This window comes from Eutrema salsugineum, unplaced genomic scaffold (genome assembly GCF_000478725.1).
Source record: "Eutrema salsugineum unplaced genomic scaffold, Eutsalg1_0 scaffold_1, whole genome shotgun sequence".
NCBI lineage: Eukaryota > Viridiplantae > Streptophyta > Magnoliopsida > Brassicales > Brassicaceae > Eutrema > Eutrema salsugineum.
Window position 1 is genome coordinate 14387901 of NW_006256909.1, and position 19497 is coordinate 14407397.

General features: G+C 33.4%; 3 protein-coding genes across 3 annotated transcripts; all 3 read left to right on the forward strand.

Annotated features, from left to right (window-relative positions):
* Nucleotides 1-3948: 3948 nt before the first annotated feature.
* On the forward strand, nt 3949-6607 carry LOC112082028. Its single transcript, XM_024149114.1, has 4 exons — nt 3949-4156; nt 4253-4793; nt 4878-5380; nt 5631-6607. The coding sequence occupies exons 1-4, from the start codon at nt 3949-3951 to the stop codon at nt 6605-6607; spliced, it is 2229 nt and encodes a 742-aa protein (XP_024004882.1).
* A 6367-nt stretch (nt 6608-12974) lies between these two features.
* Nucleotides 12975-14200, forward strand: LOC18029483 (plant UBX domain-containing protein 16). The gene is given in 4 exon segments (XM_024149938.1): nt 12975-13898; nt 13901-13955; nt 13958-14166; nt 14168-14200. Coding segments are annotated over 4 exon segments (1221 nt in total).
* A 4139-nt stretch (nt 14201-18339) lies between these two features.
* On the forward strand, nt 18340-19278 carry LOC112082029 (uncharacterized mitochondrial protein AtMg00810-like). The gene is made up of 3 exons (XM_024149115.1): nt 18340-18641; nt 18697-18939; nt 19053-19278. The coding sequence occupies exons 1-3, from the start codon at nt 18340-18342 to the stop codon at nt 19276-19278; spliced, it is 771 nt and encodes a 256-aa protein (XP_024004883.1).
* The last annotated feature ends 219 nt before the right edge of the window (nt 19279-19497 follow it).

The window sequence follows — 19497 nt, forward strand, 5'->3', positions numbered from 1 at the left end:
TGTATTTCCTCGATTTAGTCCTTTATTTTTCTGGTATATTGTTTATTCTGGTGTGTATATATTCAATAAATTGTAAAAATTTTAACATAGAAGAGCTTCCCCAAAATATAATTTTTTGTAGAGAACCTTTTCTAAAAAGCGTTTATGGTTTTGTTGGTATTCTGACAGCCTAGATAGAATATTGTTGGTATTATGACAGTCTAGATAGAATATCTTCGGTCAGTCTTTCGTTGATATACCTATAGTCTGATAATACAAAATATTAATATTAATAATTTATTAATAATTTAGTATATTAATATATGTTAATCGAGTATTGTAAACTACTTATTATTTTTATATTTTCGGTAGTGATTATCTCTTTACACAATATATGGCTTATGGAAATTGTTTATCGTTTACATGCGGTTTAGGCATTAATATTATCTATATAATCAAAAATGTTAAAATTGAATATTTATATAATTAAAAATGTTTAAAGTACTAAAACCCAAAATTTGTAACATTATATATATGTGTATATGTATTCATGTCCATTAGTTTAATTCATCGTCCTAGGTCTATTGTTTCGTTGCGTCTCTTCTAATGGAGTTTCCAGGTTTTTTATTCTTATTTCCTTTAATTTGTAGCCTATTTTTAGTTATCACACAATTCTCTCAAATCTTTATTTGTTATTCTTCACAAATGACGACTTTTTCTTGGTATATGAGAGTTTTAACAATTTTGTTATATGAGAGTTTGTAGCCAAGTTTTAACAATTTTGTTATATTACTCAAAGGGCTAAGTATTGATTTGTAAACTATAGTCTACTCAAATGACGACTTTTTCTTGGTATATGATAGTTTCTTTCTTATTTTTGTGGATTTCTAATAGACAATGATTTTCATGGAAGAGGAAAAGTGGAGATTCTACCTTTTCATTTACCTCCCTCAAAGAACGTTTTCTCATCTGACTAGATTTACCAGTTTCAGAAACAAAAACTAAGTTTTCAGCTTGGATGGTGTGTAACCAGGACTCTCCTAATGCCCGAGAGCTCTTATACTCTGAAATACCAAAATACTTTGTTTGGGATCGTATACGAAAACTTTGGAAGCCACGTATTCGTTCTACGTTAAGTAGGTTTATGGTTGATCGTTGTAGCGTTGATGATGGTGAGCTTTACTACCTGCGTCTTTTGTTGGGTGTCGTGAGAGGACCACGTTCTTATGAAGATATTAGGACTGTTGAAGGTGTTGTTTATCCTACATTCAAAGATGCATGCAAAGAAATGTCTTTGATTTGATGAATTTCGTCAAACTTTTTTTTCATATGAAGTTTGTGTTTTAAGCACTGATCCATTTATATCGTCGAATAGTTCATTGTTTTTTTTTTATAGTTGTAACTTTCTGGAATTATTAATATGAATCATATTTATTATATGGCTAAGCTAAAGAGTTTTATTTATCATATGAACAATATAAGCTAATAAGTTATGTTTAGAAAAGGAAACAATATATATATATAAATTGTTTAATATGATAAAATAAACTAAAGAATATGTTAAATCGTTGACAACTCTTTGATGCTTTACAAATATATATTCTCATAGTTAATACTTTTACACATTACCAAACATTTTTTTTTTAGTATTATAATCGAGAAAAGAAAAAATATAATGCATCACCTTACGATCGGAGATCTTACTAAAAAATATTGAGAATTGGAAAATATGGAGTTTTATAGGATGTATCAAAAATGTACATTGTTCGGCAAATGGAAAAAAAAATCTTATTTTAGAAAATATTTAGGATTAGCATAGATACTGAATCATTAATCTATAAATATTTTCGGTTATACGGAAAATATAAAAAAAATCTAAGTTAGTTAACATAAATGTATATTATATAATATAATGATATATATGTATATATATATTTATATATATATATATACATTGATAGACAATTTTTGTATACTTCTGTTATCAAAAATCAGAATGAAGCGCAAAGCTAGATCTGATGATGCTGACTTCCTGGTTTCTTCATATGTATCCAAAAAAAGTGAGTTATGGTCGATGTCACGTGTTTATTAGTATGGAAAAATATCTAAAATTGTAATTATTTAATTAACATAGATTGGAGTTACTCCAAGAAACGAAAGATATGCCCCAACCAAAGCTGGTGATAGTTACCAAACTGGTCGAGGAATTGGTCAATTCTACGTTGATGAGAGAGATTTATCCTTGGAAGGTTGTCGTGCTGCGAGGAAGAGAAGAAAGATTATTATGAGAGATAAGAAAGCCTTAAAACAAGATATTGGTTTGATTTGTAATTTGTTCTGAATTATATATTTTGTTTTATCAAATTAATTATCAACAAATTAATAGTTGTATTAAACTTTTATTATCTATGATCTTCTGTGTAGATTCCTTGCTTGATTCTTACAATAGTGCCGAGTTTGCTTGCTTTATAGCTACTGATTCTGATTCTGAAAGAGAAAACGATGAAGATAGCGAGTCAGAAGAGCAATTGGCCGATATTGTCGTGCCACAAGGAGAGAATACCGATGTTTCTCCTGTTAATAAAAAAAAGTTCTACGTCGAGCAAAAGAAAAAGGGCAACCAATAATGGTGTTGCTACCGCAGATGAACCAGTTGTTCGGACCGACATAGTCTCAATTGTAAAACCGGGATTAGATGTTAATGATATTATTTAAGATTTATTAATTAACGTTTTATTTTGGTTTTTGTAATTTAGTTCTTAATTTTTTATTATTATATAATAAAATCTTTTTTTTAGGTTATTATGATGACGGTGATCCTATTTATATATGTGAGTTTTGCAAAGCTTATATGTGGTATGGAGAAAGATTGGCAAAAAAGGCTACACGAGCTAAACCCAAGTTTTCAACATGCTGCATGCAAGGCAAAGTTGTTCTTCCCTTGATTAGAGCTCCACCACAATCTCTATTATCGTATTTATACAAAGTTGGTGATGAAAGGTCTCATTTTTGTGACCATATCCGTGCATATAACATGATGTTTTCTTTTACTTCGCTTGGAGGAAAAGTTAACAACTCAATCAACGATGGAAAAGGGCCATATGTTTTCCAGCAAATGAAACATCCAACAGAATATCTGCATATGGGTAAGAAAAATTATGTTTGTTTTTTTACTGCTGTTTTTTGGTTTTTTAAGATATAAAAAGTTCTAACGAATTGTTATTTTGATTCATTTGTTTTTTGTGATAAAGGACGGTTGGTTCCACTTCAGCATTAAGAGAATATGTTGTTCAAACACTTAAAAAAATGTTGGATAGACAAAATCTTCACGTCAAAGCTTTCAGGACGGTACGAGATAAGTTTGGAAGTCTTGGGGATACCAATGATTTACGGTTAAAACTGGAATATGATAGAACATCAGATGGACGAACTACTAATTCGCCAACTGCAAAAGAAGTTGCTGTGTTGGTACCTAATGATTTCGATGTTGGAATCGAAACACGAGATATAGTTATTGAAAGTAGGTCTGGAAGATTGAAGAGAATCAGTGAATTGCATCCTGTTTATTTGCCTTTACAATATCCATTGTTGTTTCCATATGGTGAAGATGGATTTAGACTCGGTATAGATATTGGATATGTAGATAAGAAAGGGAGGAAACGTTTGAAGATTACTATGAGAGAGTTCTTTGCTTTTAGGGTTCAAGAGAGGTTTGGAGAATCTCCAACAATTGTAATGTCCGGAAGATTGTACCAACAGTTTTTGGTTGACGCGTTCACGATGATCGAGACGAATAGACTTCCCTTCATATCAATGAATCAACAGAAACTTTGATCCGATACTTTCGATAATATAAAGGATGCCGCTGATAAAGGAAATTCTGATCTTTCTGAGAAAGGTAGAAGAATTTTCATTCCTGCTTCTTTTACTGGTGGTACAAGATATATACTTCAACATTGTCTGGACGCTATGGCCACGTGCAAACATTTTGGATTTCCAGATCTGTTCATCACGTTCACGTGTAATCCAAAATGGCCTGAAATTACTAGGCATTTACAAAGACATAATTTGAAAGCAGAAGATAGACCAGACATATGCGCTCGAGTATTCAAAATGAAACTTGATGATCTCATGTACGAGCTAACTAAAAAAAATGTCTTGGGAGTTGTAAATGCTGGTATGCTCTATTTAAATGTAAATCTATATTGATGATATTTGCATATGATTTTTGATAACTGATTTATTTTTTATGTTTTTACGTGTTTTATGATAGCAATATATACAATAGAGTTCCAGAAGAGAGGACTTCCTCATGCTCATATCATTCTTTTTTTGAGGCCCGAACACAAACTACCAACTGGTGATGATATCGACAAGATTATATGTGCCGAGATTCCTGATAAGGAAACTGATCCTCATCTATACGAAATTATTGGTGATGTGATGATGCACGGACCATGTGGTGCTTTGGATAGGGATAGTGTTTGTATGGCTGATGGTAGATGTACCAAATTTTTTCCAAAGGCATTTAGTCCTGTTACTAAAGTTGATGATGTTGGATACCCGATATACAGGAGACGTAAAGACAAGAGATTTGTAACGAGGAAAGGATTCAATTGTGACAATGGTTATGTGGTTCCGTATAACAGAAAACTTTCTATTCGATATCGAGCTCATATTAATGTGGAATGGTGTATACAATCGCGATCTGTCAAGTATCTTTTTAAATATATTCATAAAGGAGCTAATTATGTTCGCGCAGTAGTAGGCAAAGATGACGAAGATGATGAAGTTAAGAAGCATTTCAAATGTAGGTATGTTTCTTGCAATTTTCATTATTTATCTTATCAATGAAGTCTTCAATACCATCATTGATATTTACTGTATGTTATGTTTAGGTATATATCACCTGGCGAGTCTATATGGAGGATCGAGGGTTATGATACACATAGTCGTACAGTTTCTATGACAAAACTCCCGTTTCATCTGCCGAATCAGCAATTAATGATATACAATGAAGATGATCATGCTGAAGAAGTGGTTGAACGTGTTACCGTTGGTATGTCCAAATTCATGGCTTGGATGGAATGTAATAAAGAGTATGAAGAAGGTAGGTCTTTAACTTACGTAGAGTTTCCACGTAAATTTGTTTTTGATACAAAGTTAAGGAAATGGAAACCAAGGAAGAAAGGAAAAGCTATTGGTAGGATCACCTATGTTCCTATGTCTGTAGGAGAGGCTTATTATTTGAGGCTCTTGCTCAATATAGTTATAGGTCCAACGTGTTTCGAAGATATAAGAACGGTTAAAGGGCATCATTATGATACATTCAAAGAAGTTTGCTTTGTCCTTGGGTTACTCGATGACGACAAAGAATACATTGCGGCTATAAAAGATGCAAGTTTATGGGTTAGTGCAATAACTATGCGCAGGTTGTTTGTAGTTATGCTGACTACAAGAAGTCTTTCAATGCCTTCGAGAGTTTGGGATGCTACTTGGGATATTTTATCCGAACACGTGTTATATACTCAAAGAAAAATTTAAAAAAAAACCAGGTCAGTTTTTTAATCAATACTAAAATAATTATTTGTTTAACTATTTCACGTGATATACTATATATTCATATTTATGTTTGGGTTACTGATTTGCAGATCTTAGGCTGTCTACTGACCAGGTTAAAAACCTTTGCTTAGCTGAGATAGAGATGCTTCTGCGTACTGTTGGAAGTTCTCTTACAGATTTTTCATGTATGCCGTATTCAGATGATTTGGATATGAGTATACGCGGTAATCCTCTTATTCGTGATGAAAGAAGTTATGATCAAGATTATTTGCCAGTTAGACATGATGAGTTGTTTGCCACGATAACTGATGAACAACGACTTATCTATGATGAGATTCTAGAAGCTGTTTATTCAGGCTCTGGCGGAAGGTTTTTTGTTTATGGTTCTGGTGGTACCGGAAAAACATATCTGTGGAGCTTATTAGGAACCGCGTTACGTTCAAAAGGTGATATTGTTCTGAATGTTGCACCAAGTGGAATTGCTGCTTTGTTATTGCAAGGAGGTCGAACGGCCCATTCGAGATTTGCAATTCCAATTGTTGTTAATCGTTTTACGACGTGTGCAATCAAATCTCAATCAAACCTTGCAGAACTGATCGATGCATCTAAACTGATAATATGGGATGAAGCATTAATGATGAGTAGGGATTGTTACGAGACATTGGATAGAACCTTGAGAGATATATTAAAATGTGACAAGCCTTTTGGTGGTAAAGTTATCGTTTTTGGTGGAGATTTCAGGCAAATTTTGCCTGTTATTCCAAACGCAGGCAAAACAGAGATTCTTATGGCTACTTTAAATTCATCTCCCCTTTGGTTTGGATGTAAAGTGTTGAGGCTTACACGTAACATGCGAGTAATCCCTGGAGACAACAGTCGTGAGATGTGTGAGCTAGCATCTTTTACAAGGTGGATTCTTGATATCGGAGAAGGAAAAATAAATCCGAGTGATAGCGGGGAAAGCGAAAACGATATTCCGAGTGAACTATTGATTAATGATTGTGAGAATCCGATTAAAGCTATTGTTGATGAAGTTTATGGACAGGATTTTCACAAAAAGATCTAAGTTCTTTCAGGATAGGGCTATTTTGAGTCCAAGGAATGATGATGTTGGACTTATAAATGATTACATGTTATCACAATTAAAAGGTATATTTAAATAGTTAATTTTTGAAATGTTTTATTATTTTCGTCTTTATTAATGTTTTAGATATTTTTTATTTGTAATGCTGATTATCGTTTTGCATATAACAGGTGAGGAACGAACCTATCTAAGTTGTGATAGTATTGATCCCTCTGATAGAGAAATTGATACGGATGATGCATCTGAAATTCCCTCTCAGAGTGTTCGCTCAGACAGCAAAAACGATCCGGGTAATATGATATATACAGAAGAGTTTCTAAACAGTGTCAAAGTTTCTGGTTTACCCAACCATTGTTTGCGTTTAAGAGTCGGTACTCCTGTTATGTTGCTGAGGAATATTGATCCTAGGAATGGTTTGTGTAATGGAACTAGGTTACTTATTACTCAGATGGCCAATTATGTCCGAGAGGCTATAATAATAACTGGTGACAAAATAGGAGAGAAAGTTCTTATTCCTATGATATTTTTATCTCCGACAAAGACTAAATTTCCTTTCAGAATGAGGCGCAAATAGTTTCCAATTACCCTTGCTTTTGCGATGACGATAAACAAGAGTCAGGGTCAGACACTTGCTAAAGTTGGATTGTATCTGCCTAAACCAGTCTTTACACATGGTCAACTGTATGTTGCTGTTTCGCGGGTAACATCCAAATCAGGACTAAAAATCTTAATCACGGACAAAGACAAAAAGCCTCAAACGAAGACATTAAACGTTGTATACAAGGATGTCTTTGATAATATTTAGTCGCTTTGTTGTTTTTGTGGCATTGCTTTTCTCTGTTCTATTGTTGTTTTAAAACCCGATCAGTATTTATTTGATTCTTGCTTAACAAAAAGAAAAATTTATCATCTATGAGTTATATTTTAAGGTTGGATTAGATTTAGATACAAAAATAATTAATTATTTATTTACTGATTCACTTTTTATTTAATGAATTTATTGATTTTATATATATCATAATAATCATATAATAATATCATCAAATAATATATCATCAAATACCATAAAGGAGAGAAGTCAAAAATATTACATAAATATAGCCATTCAAAGTTTTTTAAGTGCTAACCATAAAATAAAATATAGTAGCAATAAAATTTCAAAGAAAATATAGTTCACCATCAACTATATTCTCAACTTTCTCTTCCTCTTCCCATTCTTCACCTTCTTCTCTGACTACAAGACGAAAAATATAAAAATAACGGTTATATCAAGTAATTTCCTAAAAGTTCTCTATAATTTAATGAAAAATTTAACTGATTACCCATTCCGCTGTATCCATATGTCTGATCTCTCTCTCAATGAATCCACAATTTATGCATTTTAAACCTATTTCGAGATCTAGCCACAGTTCATGTTTCCCTTTTTTGCAGTGTGATTTTGGAGATTCATCAGTTGATATCTCATTATCAGTCTATAGAGAGATATTACAAACAAAAACAATTGTTATACATTCAAAAATCATGGATCTCTAATCAAAAATATATTATTAATTAAATATGAATGAAAGTATAACTTACTTCTTTGATAGTCGGTGTGACTTTTTCAATTGGTTTGCTTTGCGATTCCATTTCTTCCCAAATCATATTTAGTTCGATCTCCCAATCAGATGGCATAGGTGGTGACTTAGGTTCATCCTCACCGAAACGCATTCTCAATGGTGCTGCTGTGATTACGAGAAGTCCATTTTCATCGTATTTTTTTGTTCTTTGTTCTCCATTTTTTTTGTTTGGTTTGCTAATAAAGAATGGTAAAAGCAGAGACGTTTTGAAGACCTTTGGGTTTGTAAATATATTCAATTTTCTCAAGTTTCAATGTTTTTGGGAGAAATACTATTTAGTGTTTACACAACGACTTTGAGTCTTTGACTTTAACTGATATCTCATTATATAATTTAATGCAATCAAAACTACAAACAATACTTTATCGTGATATATATTATAACACAGAAAATCTGAATTACAAAAACAATAGATAATCTGAATTACAAAAACTACAAACAATATATATATATATTGTAATTTGCTTTCTAAATAAAACTTTATTCTATCATAGATAATCTCACTTCAGTATTTTTGTATCAGTTACAGACCATGAAGTAAAAGTTATTCACTTTTCTCATAAAGTATAATAGTCTTCTACTTATTATTACATTTTCCAAGAAAATATTGATACTTACAAAAATAACAATTTATATTATTCTATGAGAAATATCAAAATAGACTCCTTATTACGTACATAAATTAGTGGTTTAGGATAATTATCCCCTAGAAGTTTTCATTTCAATTGATTTTATTCCTTTTCTTTTTGGGGTTAAATCTTAAGACAAATTAGTTAAGCAAGTTTTGGAATTTAATTTATGACGTAATGTAAAATTTACATTTAGTTTGGATTGTGATTTGTTTTTGAAGATATTTACAAATATTGAATGAGTAATATTCGGAATATTTACATTTTGCGAATATACTTTTTATGTTGATTTATGCAATATATATATGTGTGTGTACTTTGTTGATTTGTTCACGGTCTTCAAGAAAGATTAACATTGAGTGATGGCAAATTATGATTTTGTTCGAACACTGAGCTCACGGAGATCTGATTGGAAAATTGTGGTAAAAATATTGAAAAAATGGAAGGTGGATTGTTCGTGTAGCAAGAGAAGCTTAAATTTGATCGTTGTCGACGAACAGGTATTTTAATAATGTTTCGTGATATTTATATATATATATATATATATATGTATTATTATTATTCTGATTACGATATTTTGATTTGTTTGTATATTGATGTACGGTTCTAGAATACATATTCGGGCAAATACCCAAATGATGGACTATTTCGATCGGAATTGTATAGAAGAACAATGGATCATGTCATCTGGATTTCTTTTGAATCCTTATAATTGGAGAACTGTCGTAAATATTACGAAACATGATTCTCTTATTACTTTAACGAAAAATACTATCCTTTTACCGGTTCTACCGGTAACAAACAATTCATTCCATAATTTTATCTCTTTCTTATCAATTTATGAATACCCAAGTGAGCATTATTATTTGATTGGTGAGTTTGATTTTAATTTCGAAATATAAAAGAAAATTAATTGTTTTAATTCATTGTTTTGATTTACTTTAATTGTAAACTCAGATTTGATAGGATTGGTCGAAGATGCTAGGTACTTTACTATCATGTATCCAGATGGTACGACGAGGGCATCAATTCGGTTTCGTATCATAGACGATGAGTAAGTCAATTTACCTATAATTTATATATTTAATTAGTTCTTAATAAATTTGTTTTTCAAAACATAGGGATGTAATGCTTGAGTGTATTGCACATGGTGCGTTAGCATCTGAGATAAATGAAAAGTGTGTGAAGTCTAAAGGACTTTTTGCTATTTGTGTTTTAACGGATTGGTGCGTCATAATTAATGGGGGTATGTGTTCTGATGCTACGATTTTGTTTTGTTTTATAATTAATGTTTTATAAACTAAAACGAATCAAATTATGTACGTTTTTAGAGAACGTGATTATCCAAGATCATGAAGAACATGGTTTATCCCGTTTTGACGTTGTTTCAGATATCAGTCAAGTATCCATTTTAAAATCCAAGTAAGTAGTTTTATTGATAATATTTATATTTGAATTAAAGGAACAACAATATTTCAGGATAATAAATAAGTAGGTTGATTGATATACCTTTAAAATCAATATTTCAGGATTTGGAACAAGATCAATTCAGGATTTGGAACAGGTTGAATTATTTGGATGCAGCTGATATCTTATTGCCCTAATCTACTAAATTGATTAGTAATTCATAATGTTTTCAATATCACTCATACTATTAATGTGTTATCTTAATATTTTCTAATTTTATTACGTATAATAATTCTTTCATCTAATTAAAGGGTTTTAAAATTCAGAATAATGAGAAAAAAAAGTCAAACAGAAGTGTCAAACAAAAGAAAGGAAAACATCAAATGAAATTGATAGATTCAATGGCTAGGAAAAATAGGTGAGTGATAAAAAAAATAGCCATCTTCAATGTTGTTAAAATCATATGTGCAGTCAAGCCTGCAAGAACAAGATAACTAATGAGTATAATATTCAACAATTTTGTTTAGGAAATTTACAAGATGATAACGGTGAACAATGCTTACATAAAATGAGAATTTTCGACTTCAGGAATTGGAGGATCGAACAATATTTCAGAGAATTCTCGACCAGAACAAACACGTATTTCATATGTACAATATGGAAAATTATATTAGCTACAATTGATATAAATATAAATTGATATATAGTTGGTCGATAGAATGAGAAATAACCTCCATATCGACACATCTCCCAAAATCTCAATACACAGAAAACGATTTTGCGACGAGGAGTGTTTTTCCATAAGGATTCAAAATGTTCAGCATCTCTTCCCCACGCTATGCAATTGATGTCGACACCCCTAAAAACCAGAATTAATATATCATTTTCCTTAATATCGAGAATATGATAGTAAAGATTTATATATGTATTCGTCTTTGTATCAATGGATTCTTACTCGAAATCTCTAATTGTAAATTTTAGAACACTTGAGTTGATTCTCTGATTTCCGATCCAAAATTGGTCTTGACGTTCCAATTGACAAACTTTGATAATACCTCCGATCAAATCAACTAGCATAAAGCAATATATTCATATAGTTAATTATAGTATTAATTAATCTAATTGAGTATAATAAAATACTAAGAAAACATACCAACGTCTATGTTTTCCATCAGAGATTCGTCAAGGACTCTTCTAAAATTAGCAAATGAATACAACTGGTCATCTGATTTAGGCGATGTCTTCTCAACATGAGTATCCTCATCGATACAGATATGGAGACCATTGACTGTAATCCTCGAAGTTCCCGTGTGTGAAGTAATTTTAAAATTACCAATGAAGTACCAATCTTTATCACACATCATGCCTTCATAACGGTCTACTAAACGATTCGGAATCGATGGACATATTCGATCACCCTAGATTTTCAGTTAAAAAATAATGATGGTATTGATAATATATTAAGATTCAGACATTATGTTATTTTTGAAGTTATACTTACATGTTCGTCTGCGAATATAAACGATCGCTGAATACCGTGAACACCTAGACTTTCCTCGACACTCTTGATAATTTGAACACAGATAGAAAATCGATCAGATGCTATACCTAAATCCGAAATCATCGTGCAAGGAGACATTTTTTTCAAAAATAGATGCAGTTATTCTCAACAATGAATAGAAATAAATGAAGTTAGATTACGAGTAACAAATGGGTACTACTTTAAAGTGAAAACCACCGCTACGACAACCAATAGTAGTTTTTGCAATGTTTTGAAAAATAACGGTCATGTTTTCCACCGCTAATTTAGTTGAATATATATGTCATGTTTTGTTATAATATAATAATTATGAAAATCAATAATAGAAAGCCTATAAAAATTCAATACAGTCATAAATAAAACATCACCATCAAGAATCTCTATTTATGTTAAACTTCTATTAAGGTTTAATATATATCGAGAAATTTTCAAATATATATGATGAATTGTATATCATTCAATTTTTAGGAGTTATCTTAGAATTTCTTTTAAATTTGCCTAAACATTCTTTCGTTCAATGTATATATAAGTACATAAATTATGCATAATCTCAGATATAAAATTATATTATACAACTCCTTAAATGTATAAAGTCTGCGCTTTGCGCGGACAGTCACCTAGTTCTAAGATTAAAACTGTAATAATTTTCATATATTATTAAAAAAAAAAATATTTTAATAAATATAATTTGTTGCATATAATTTTTATCAAAAAAAATATTTATGCATAGCATGGATGCAAAATCTAGTGTCACCACAAAAGTATACATAGAATAGTTATGAGAACACACACAAATAATAATATAGGTTAAAGAAAAACCTCATGAAACGCAAATCCTTATCGAAAATCTAATTACACACGATTTATCAATTTTGTAAGCATCAATAATATTGTGTATAGTTTTTCTGCATATATCACACGCGGATCAGTAGTATCTATATAAAAAGAACCAAACCCTATCATTCTTAACAAAAACTCTTACGACTTCCTATCAATCTTCAATTCCTCTGAATATCACATTGATCTCTCTCAGAACAGAAACAATGGGAGCAACATTTTCGAGGGCTAACAAACAGAGAGTGATAACAACAAGGTCGCAGCTTGACAAAGAAATCAATCTCTTCCTCAACAAAGAACCCTATCCAGCTTTGTCTATGGACGAACGATATGATAAACTAATCTCGTCTTTCTTAGAAATCGCTGTCGGTCAGACCGTCGAAACCGCAACAAGGTTCCTAGAGACAACGAATTGGAACATAGAAGAAGCCATCAATCTCTTTCTCTTCGACAACAACTATGATCCTTCGATGTATCACGACTCGGCTAGGGCACGTACTTCTGATGATACCTCCGAGTCCGACGATTCGACAACATCTGATGAACAAGAACTAGATTCTAGATTGTCTTCACGTCCTCCTCCAAATCTGCTTTTCGAGGGTTCGTTTCAAGAAGCGAAATCAACTTCCTCGGAAGAGAATCTATGGTTGATAGTGAATCTCCAATCGAGAAAAGAGTTCGCTTCTCATACGCTTAATCGAGATTTATGGTCAAACGAAGCTGTTTCGGAAACAGTTGAAGCAGGATTCATGTTATGGCAAGTGTATGATCATACAATCGAAGGTCAGAAATTCTCAGGCTTCTACAGAATCGGATGTGCTCCTCCAGTGGTGCTTGTGATCGATCCCATCACTGGTCAGAAGATGCGAATGTGGAGCGGCGAGATTGAAGCTCAGAGTTTTGTCGAAGATTTGTCGCGGTTTATGGAGGCAAACATTGGTTTTTCAAGCAACAAAAACGATCAAGCCCCTGCTCCTTCTTGGGTTGAAGAGTTTGAAAAGGAAGATACTTGTTCGTCAAGCAACCACATCAATCAAGTCGCGGGTTCTTCAGGTGAAGACTTTCAAAAGGATAATACTTGGTCCTCAAGCAACATCATCCAGCAAACCGTGGCTTCTTCTTGCGTTGAAGAGTTTGAAAACATGGAGCCTTGGTCATCAAACAACAACTATGATCACATCGTGACTCCATCTTGGGAGCCCGAATTTGAAGATTCTTCAGAAGTAGAAGAGGAGGAGAGTAGGATTGTTTAGACTTCTCAGATTTGACAGAAGAGCCAAAAGGAGATTGTGATCGAAGCTTTTGTGTAGTCTCTGCGTTCGGTTTCCAGATGGGAGAAGAAAGCAAAGGAGATTTCTCAAGAGCGAACCAGTTCAGCTTCTCTGGTCCTTCTGTTATTCTCAGATGGAGGAATCCGAGAAAAAGGCGTTTAAACTGGTACAAGCGATTCCTGGTGCTTCCAAGACTTTAGATTATGGAGCTAACACGACTTTTGATCAATCTGGCCTCAGCTAATTCGATGATCTCGGTTACTTGGGAGTGAACTTTGCGAGTTTTAGTTTAACATTTAACCAAAGAAATTAAGAAAGAAATGTTTGGGCTCCCTTTTTTGGTTTTCTACTTTTTTGACCTCATCGTCGTGAGGAAGTGGGCCAAATGCATAATAAAGAAGGAGAACTACTTGTCCAATGTGTTCTTGCCGCTGTTTGTTTCTTACGATTGAATTTGAATAAATTTTTGTAAGAATCTAGAATTGTTCCTTTGTTAATTATTTTTCAGGAATCGTTCAAACTCAATAATATTAGTTCGAATATGAAATCTTGATAAACTCAAAATATGTAGACAAGGCCAAATGGAGTAATGACGTGATTGTGATTGTACAATTTCAGTTTGTGCTGATAGTTTGGACCGGGTTAGAATATGTATTTGAAGATGGTGATCAAAAAGAAAGGTTGCAGATCCATGGATAGACGTTAGGTTTGGAACATATCAAATTATGTGATCAAATTTTCGTGGATGTGTTGGTTTTGTTGTTTTTGACAGTTTGTGAGATTAATGTTCTCGAGAGCTCTCTTAGAAAATATAGAGGGAAAAAACAGAACAGCTCAATGGCTGTTACAAGCTTTGTTTCCACAACTGACACATGACCACTCAATTTGGGAATGTTCTTTACTGGGAAAAGGGAAGTTGTTGTTCCACACTAGAGTTTCAACAATGTTAGATCCTCTTTTCATCATTGAAAGAGCCATTTTAACGATTTTGATCCATGAAAATCTGTTATAAGATCCAAAATATACAACAAACAGAAAAAAATGAGAACTTCTGTTACAAGCTCTAACATTTTAGAAGATGATTGACATGAGATAATCGATACGATCAACATGAGATTGTAATCATTTACCTAATCCGTTCATTGATTCAATAAAGAGAGATACAGGTTTCATTACTCTATCACACTAAAAAAAAATGAAAATACTTAAAAAGTTAAAATACTTCGATACTTGTATCATGCATAACTAGATTGACTAAATAGTCTTTTGCTGAAAGAAAGGTGTTCACTACAACAAACTAGCTTCAGCTTCAAAGATCATGCAACCATATCAGATTGCTTACCAGTACATATGATTATCGTCAATCCTCAATCGTGACACTATGAACAATTAAGGAAGCACGATTGTTTGTTTTTGTTGCTTCTAGCTCAGTTCTCTAATCAGCTATTTAGAGAACTTAAAATCACAGAAGAATGATACCTAAATGAATGCCAAGCCAATGCTCTAGTGGCTGCGCTAATAAAAATCTAATGCATTTGAGGCAAATATAACATTTGAATTGACCAGTACTTGGGTTGAATATCATCGACACAATCCTTGATCATGGACATACCCACTACCAAAAACCAAGCTGTTGGTACTACATCTATAAATTCTAAGTGCCAAAAAGCCCTTTGCAAATTAATAAATATGCTCTAAATATGCATTTATCATATATTCTATCTAATAAACAAGTAAACATATATATTAAGAAAATTTCTAATTAGGAACATATAACTAGAAAATACACCCGCTCTCCCAATTAGATGACTTAATTAGTGGATTATCTCGCTTGTGCTATGGATCGGGCCTGAACTTCCAAAGTCTCATTTATCTGGAATGAGAAATTTCACTTGTCAACTATGGTGTACCTGAGAATTAAACATATTTGAATCAATAATACCTTGAGAAACATTACATTATGAACCAAGAGTATGATCTTGAAGCTCCAACTAGAGAATATAATATAGACTACAAGGCACCATGCTACGAAAGGAAATAGACGCAAGAGACCCTTCAGACGGTTTCATAGATTCACATAACAACCCGAGCTACAACCGTTTGGTAGATTCACATCAGCATCTCAGTCGCTCATAATCTAGAGGCCAGCGTTAATCAAACAAACAAGCGAAATCGGTGTAGGGATCTCGATGCCGACCACATATTACATGAGCAAAGAAACTAGTACGATTCCAGAAAAGAGGTATAGCAAATCCATCACTTTTCTCGTAGTAAATCCCCTCGAGCGCAATGCAAGGATAAAGCACCCAAAAAACTTAAATTAGTATATTTCTCATTTTACATTTTACGGGCAATAAAGAGCAAAATCGACCATGAATTTCAAATTTATTGGTTTTTTAATTTTTCAAAATTCATATATCTTTTACATAATTTTACCCTTTTTGCTACAAAATATATATAAAAAAATGAAATTTCTTTTACGGTTTTATGCAAGGCCGACATGTGGTTTTAGATCGACATCCAGTCTAAATCAACACGAGATTCAATGCTCGTATGACTATATATGGCTTTACAATCCTAGGTAGTACTGGAAACTTTAGCTTGATTGAGTCATATTTGGTTCAGCTATTGATTAGCCCAAGTCATGTACACATCTTTAGCTTGATTGAGTCATGAATCATGTATCTCTCTTTGAACTGATCCATTTGTTTGAAGTGTATATTCATTTTCGATTTTCAAGGCGTTGGTTCAGTATGACAAGGTCTTTGTTGGGTTTTGTTGTAGATTATATTTCAGGTTATAAATACTTCTTTTTCTATTTTTTCAAATTCTGTCATCCCTTATATAATTTCACCCTTTCTGCTACAAAATAAAAATTAAACATGGAAGTTTCGTTTAAGATGTTATGCAAGGCTGACATGTGGTTTAATTAGATCGAATCCAATCCGAATTAACAGGAGATCTAATGCTATCTGTGGCATTACAGCCCTAGATAATACTATTACATAATGTGTTGACTTAATATCATATTTGGTTCAACTAGTGACTACCCAAATCATGTACTCATCTTTAACATGATTGAGTCAGAATCATGTATCTCTCTTTGAACTGATCCATTGGTTTGAAATGTATATTGACGGTTTAATGATTACACATCAAGACATCGACCCTAAAAGCTTACTGGATCTAATGCCAACGGTTCAGGAAGGAGCCATGACTCGTTCCAAAAACAAACAACTCAGGAGCAGATACAAAAGAGCATTGCACACCTTCATAAACTCGTTAGAACCAGACGAATTCATATTACCAAATTTAAATGTTATACACCGCATAAACGACCTTGTCGGCCAAATCGGAGCCGAAGACTTGGGAAGCAAGAATGACCCACCAGACGATCAAATCTCTCGGGCTCAAATAGGTATCTTTCGACCAAGTTTTGATTTAAATGCTAACAATTCGAGCGGAATTTCATTTTCAAGCTTAAAACTTGAAGAACTAGAAGAAAACTCAAAAATAATCGATATGTGAGAATTTTTAGCCGAGAAAATAAGATCACTTCGGCAAGACCAACATGACGATGGAATTTGTGATAACACTTGATTTTGACCACTTTTCAGCATTGATTTCAAATGATTTTTCAAAGGTTTTACTTTGGTTTAGGAACTTTTATTATGATTTCCATGTATTAGTAGTTTCAAGGCTCTTTTCAGGAAATTTAGAGAATATGATGGTAAAATGGAAGAAATCCACATTTTTAGCTCATAGTCAGACTGTCAGAAGTTCAGCCTCAAATGAAAACTTTCTCACCGTCTGATCCAGCTCAAATTTGGAAACAATCAACAGGAGACAACCAGATTTCCATAGCACTTTACATCACAAAGATCCAACGGTTCAATCAAAAGATACATGGAAAACAAGTTGACCCAGTTCACCAGTCCCGAAAGACTCTCACCCGCGGGAAACACATGTTTTACCTGTCCTGGAAGACTCTCACCCCCGGTGGACCTTAGGACGAGCCACAAGGCCCAACATCAAAGCCCACTTCGCCATTTCTCTTCAGAGAATCCCTAAATGAGACCTGGAAGACCTTAGGACCTATAAATACATTGTTTAGCAGCCCTAAACGGGTGTGTACTCCTGTAATGAGATTTTGAGCAACCAAACTTTGTTCTTCCCCAGATGGAGATAGGGATTCTTCCCCAGATCCATTGTTCTTCCTCCTTTTTATCTTATTAACTTTTCTGTTTCATTCTTTTGCTTTCTTCTATGTCTTTCATCATTCATTGCATCATGTATATTAGTCCCAGAGAGTCAAGTTGTTTGAAGATATCGACAAGTATATATATATATCGATTAGGATCTCTTGATCACAGGGTCTAACGTGAGTACGATTCTTGAGTTTAAAAGAGGAATGGCGACCAAGTTCGAGATGAGCGATCTCGGCAAACTCACATATTATCTTGGAATAGAGGTGCTGCAACATGAGAACGGCATTATGTTAAAACAAGAGAGGTACGCAACAAAGATCCTTGAAGAAGCTGGAATGAAAGACTGCAACGCAGCACAAGCACCTATGGACCCAGGTCTTCAACTGTCTAAAGCAAAGGAAGAAAAGGGAGTTGATGAAACAAACAACAGGAGGAACATTGGGTGTCTTAGGTACTTGTTACAAACAAGGCCTGATCTTTCATACAGTGTTGGCATATTAAGCAGGTATATACAAGAGCCAAAAGAGTCCCATGAAGCAGCATTAAAAACACGTTTTAAGGTATCTCAAGAGGACTTTAGCTCATGGCCCCTCATTCAGACGAGAGACAAAACCGGGTTTAATAGGATACAGCGATAGCAGTCTTGGCGTAGACTTGGATGATGGAAGGAGCACGTCAGGGCACATCTTTTACCTCAATGAGTGTCCGATTACTTGGACTTCACAGAAGCAAGAGACTGTTTCTCTTTCATCGTGTGAATCAGAGTTTATGGCTGCTACGGAAACAGCAAAACAGGCGATCTGGTTACAGGAACTGTTCGGTGAGATTTTGGGTCAATAAGTGAAAGAGTAATTCTTCGGGTTGACAACAAATCTGCTATAGCACTTACCAAAAACCCAGTATTTCATGGTCGCAGTAAACACATTCACCAACGATACCATTTTATACGGGAATGTATTGAAAACGAGCTGATCGAAGTCGAACATGTTCCGGGAACAGAGCAGAGGGCGGACATTCTAACCAAAGCACTTGGGAGGATTAAGTTCAAGGAAATGAGAGAGCTTATTGGGATTCAAGACTTGTCAAAAGAGGATTTCAAGCTTAAGGAGGAGAATGTTGGAATAAGCTTGATCAAAGCTTGAGCAACAAGTTTCTTAAATAGTTTAGGAAAAGGAAAAAATCTAGGAGTTATCTAGAATGTTCTTAGGAGTTATCTAAGAAAAAGGAAAAGTTGTTTATCTACTAGGATTAGGAGTTGTGTGTCTTTAGTCTCTATAAGAGTTGCCAAAGTTGTGGTAAACCTTATGAGTTGAGAGAGAGATTAAAGAGAGCTTTAGGTTTTGAATGAGTTTCCTAAAATT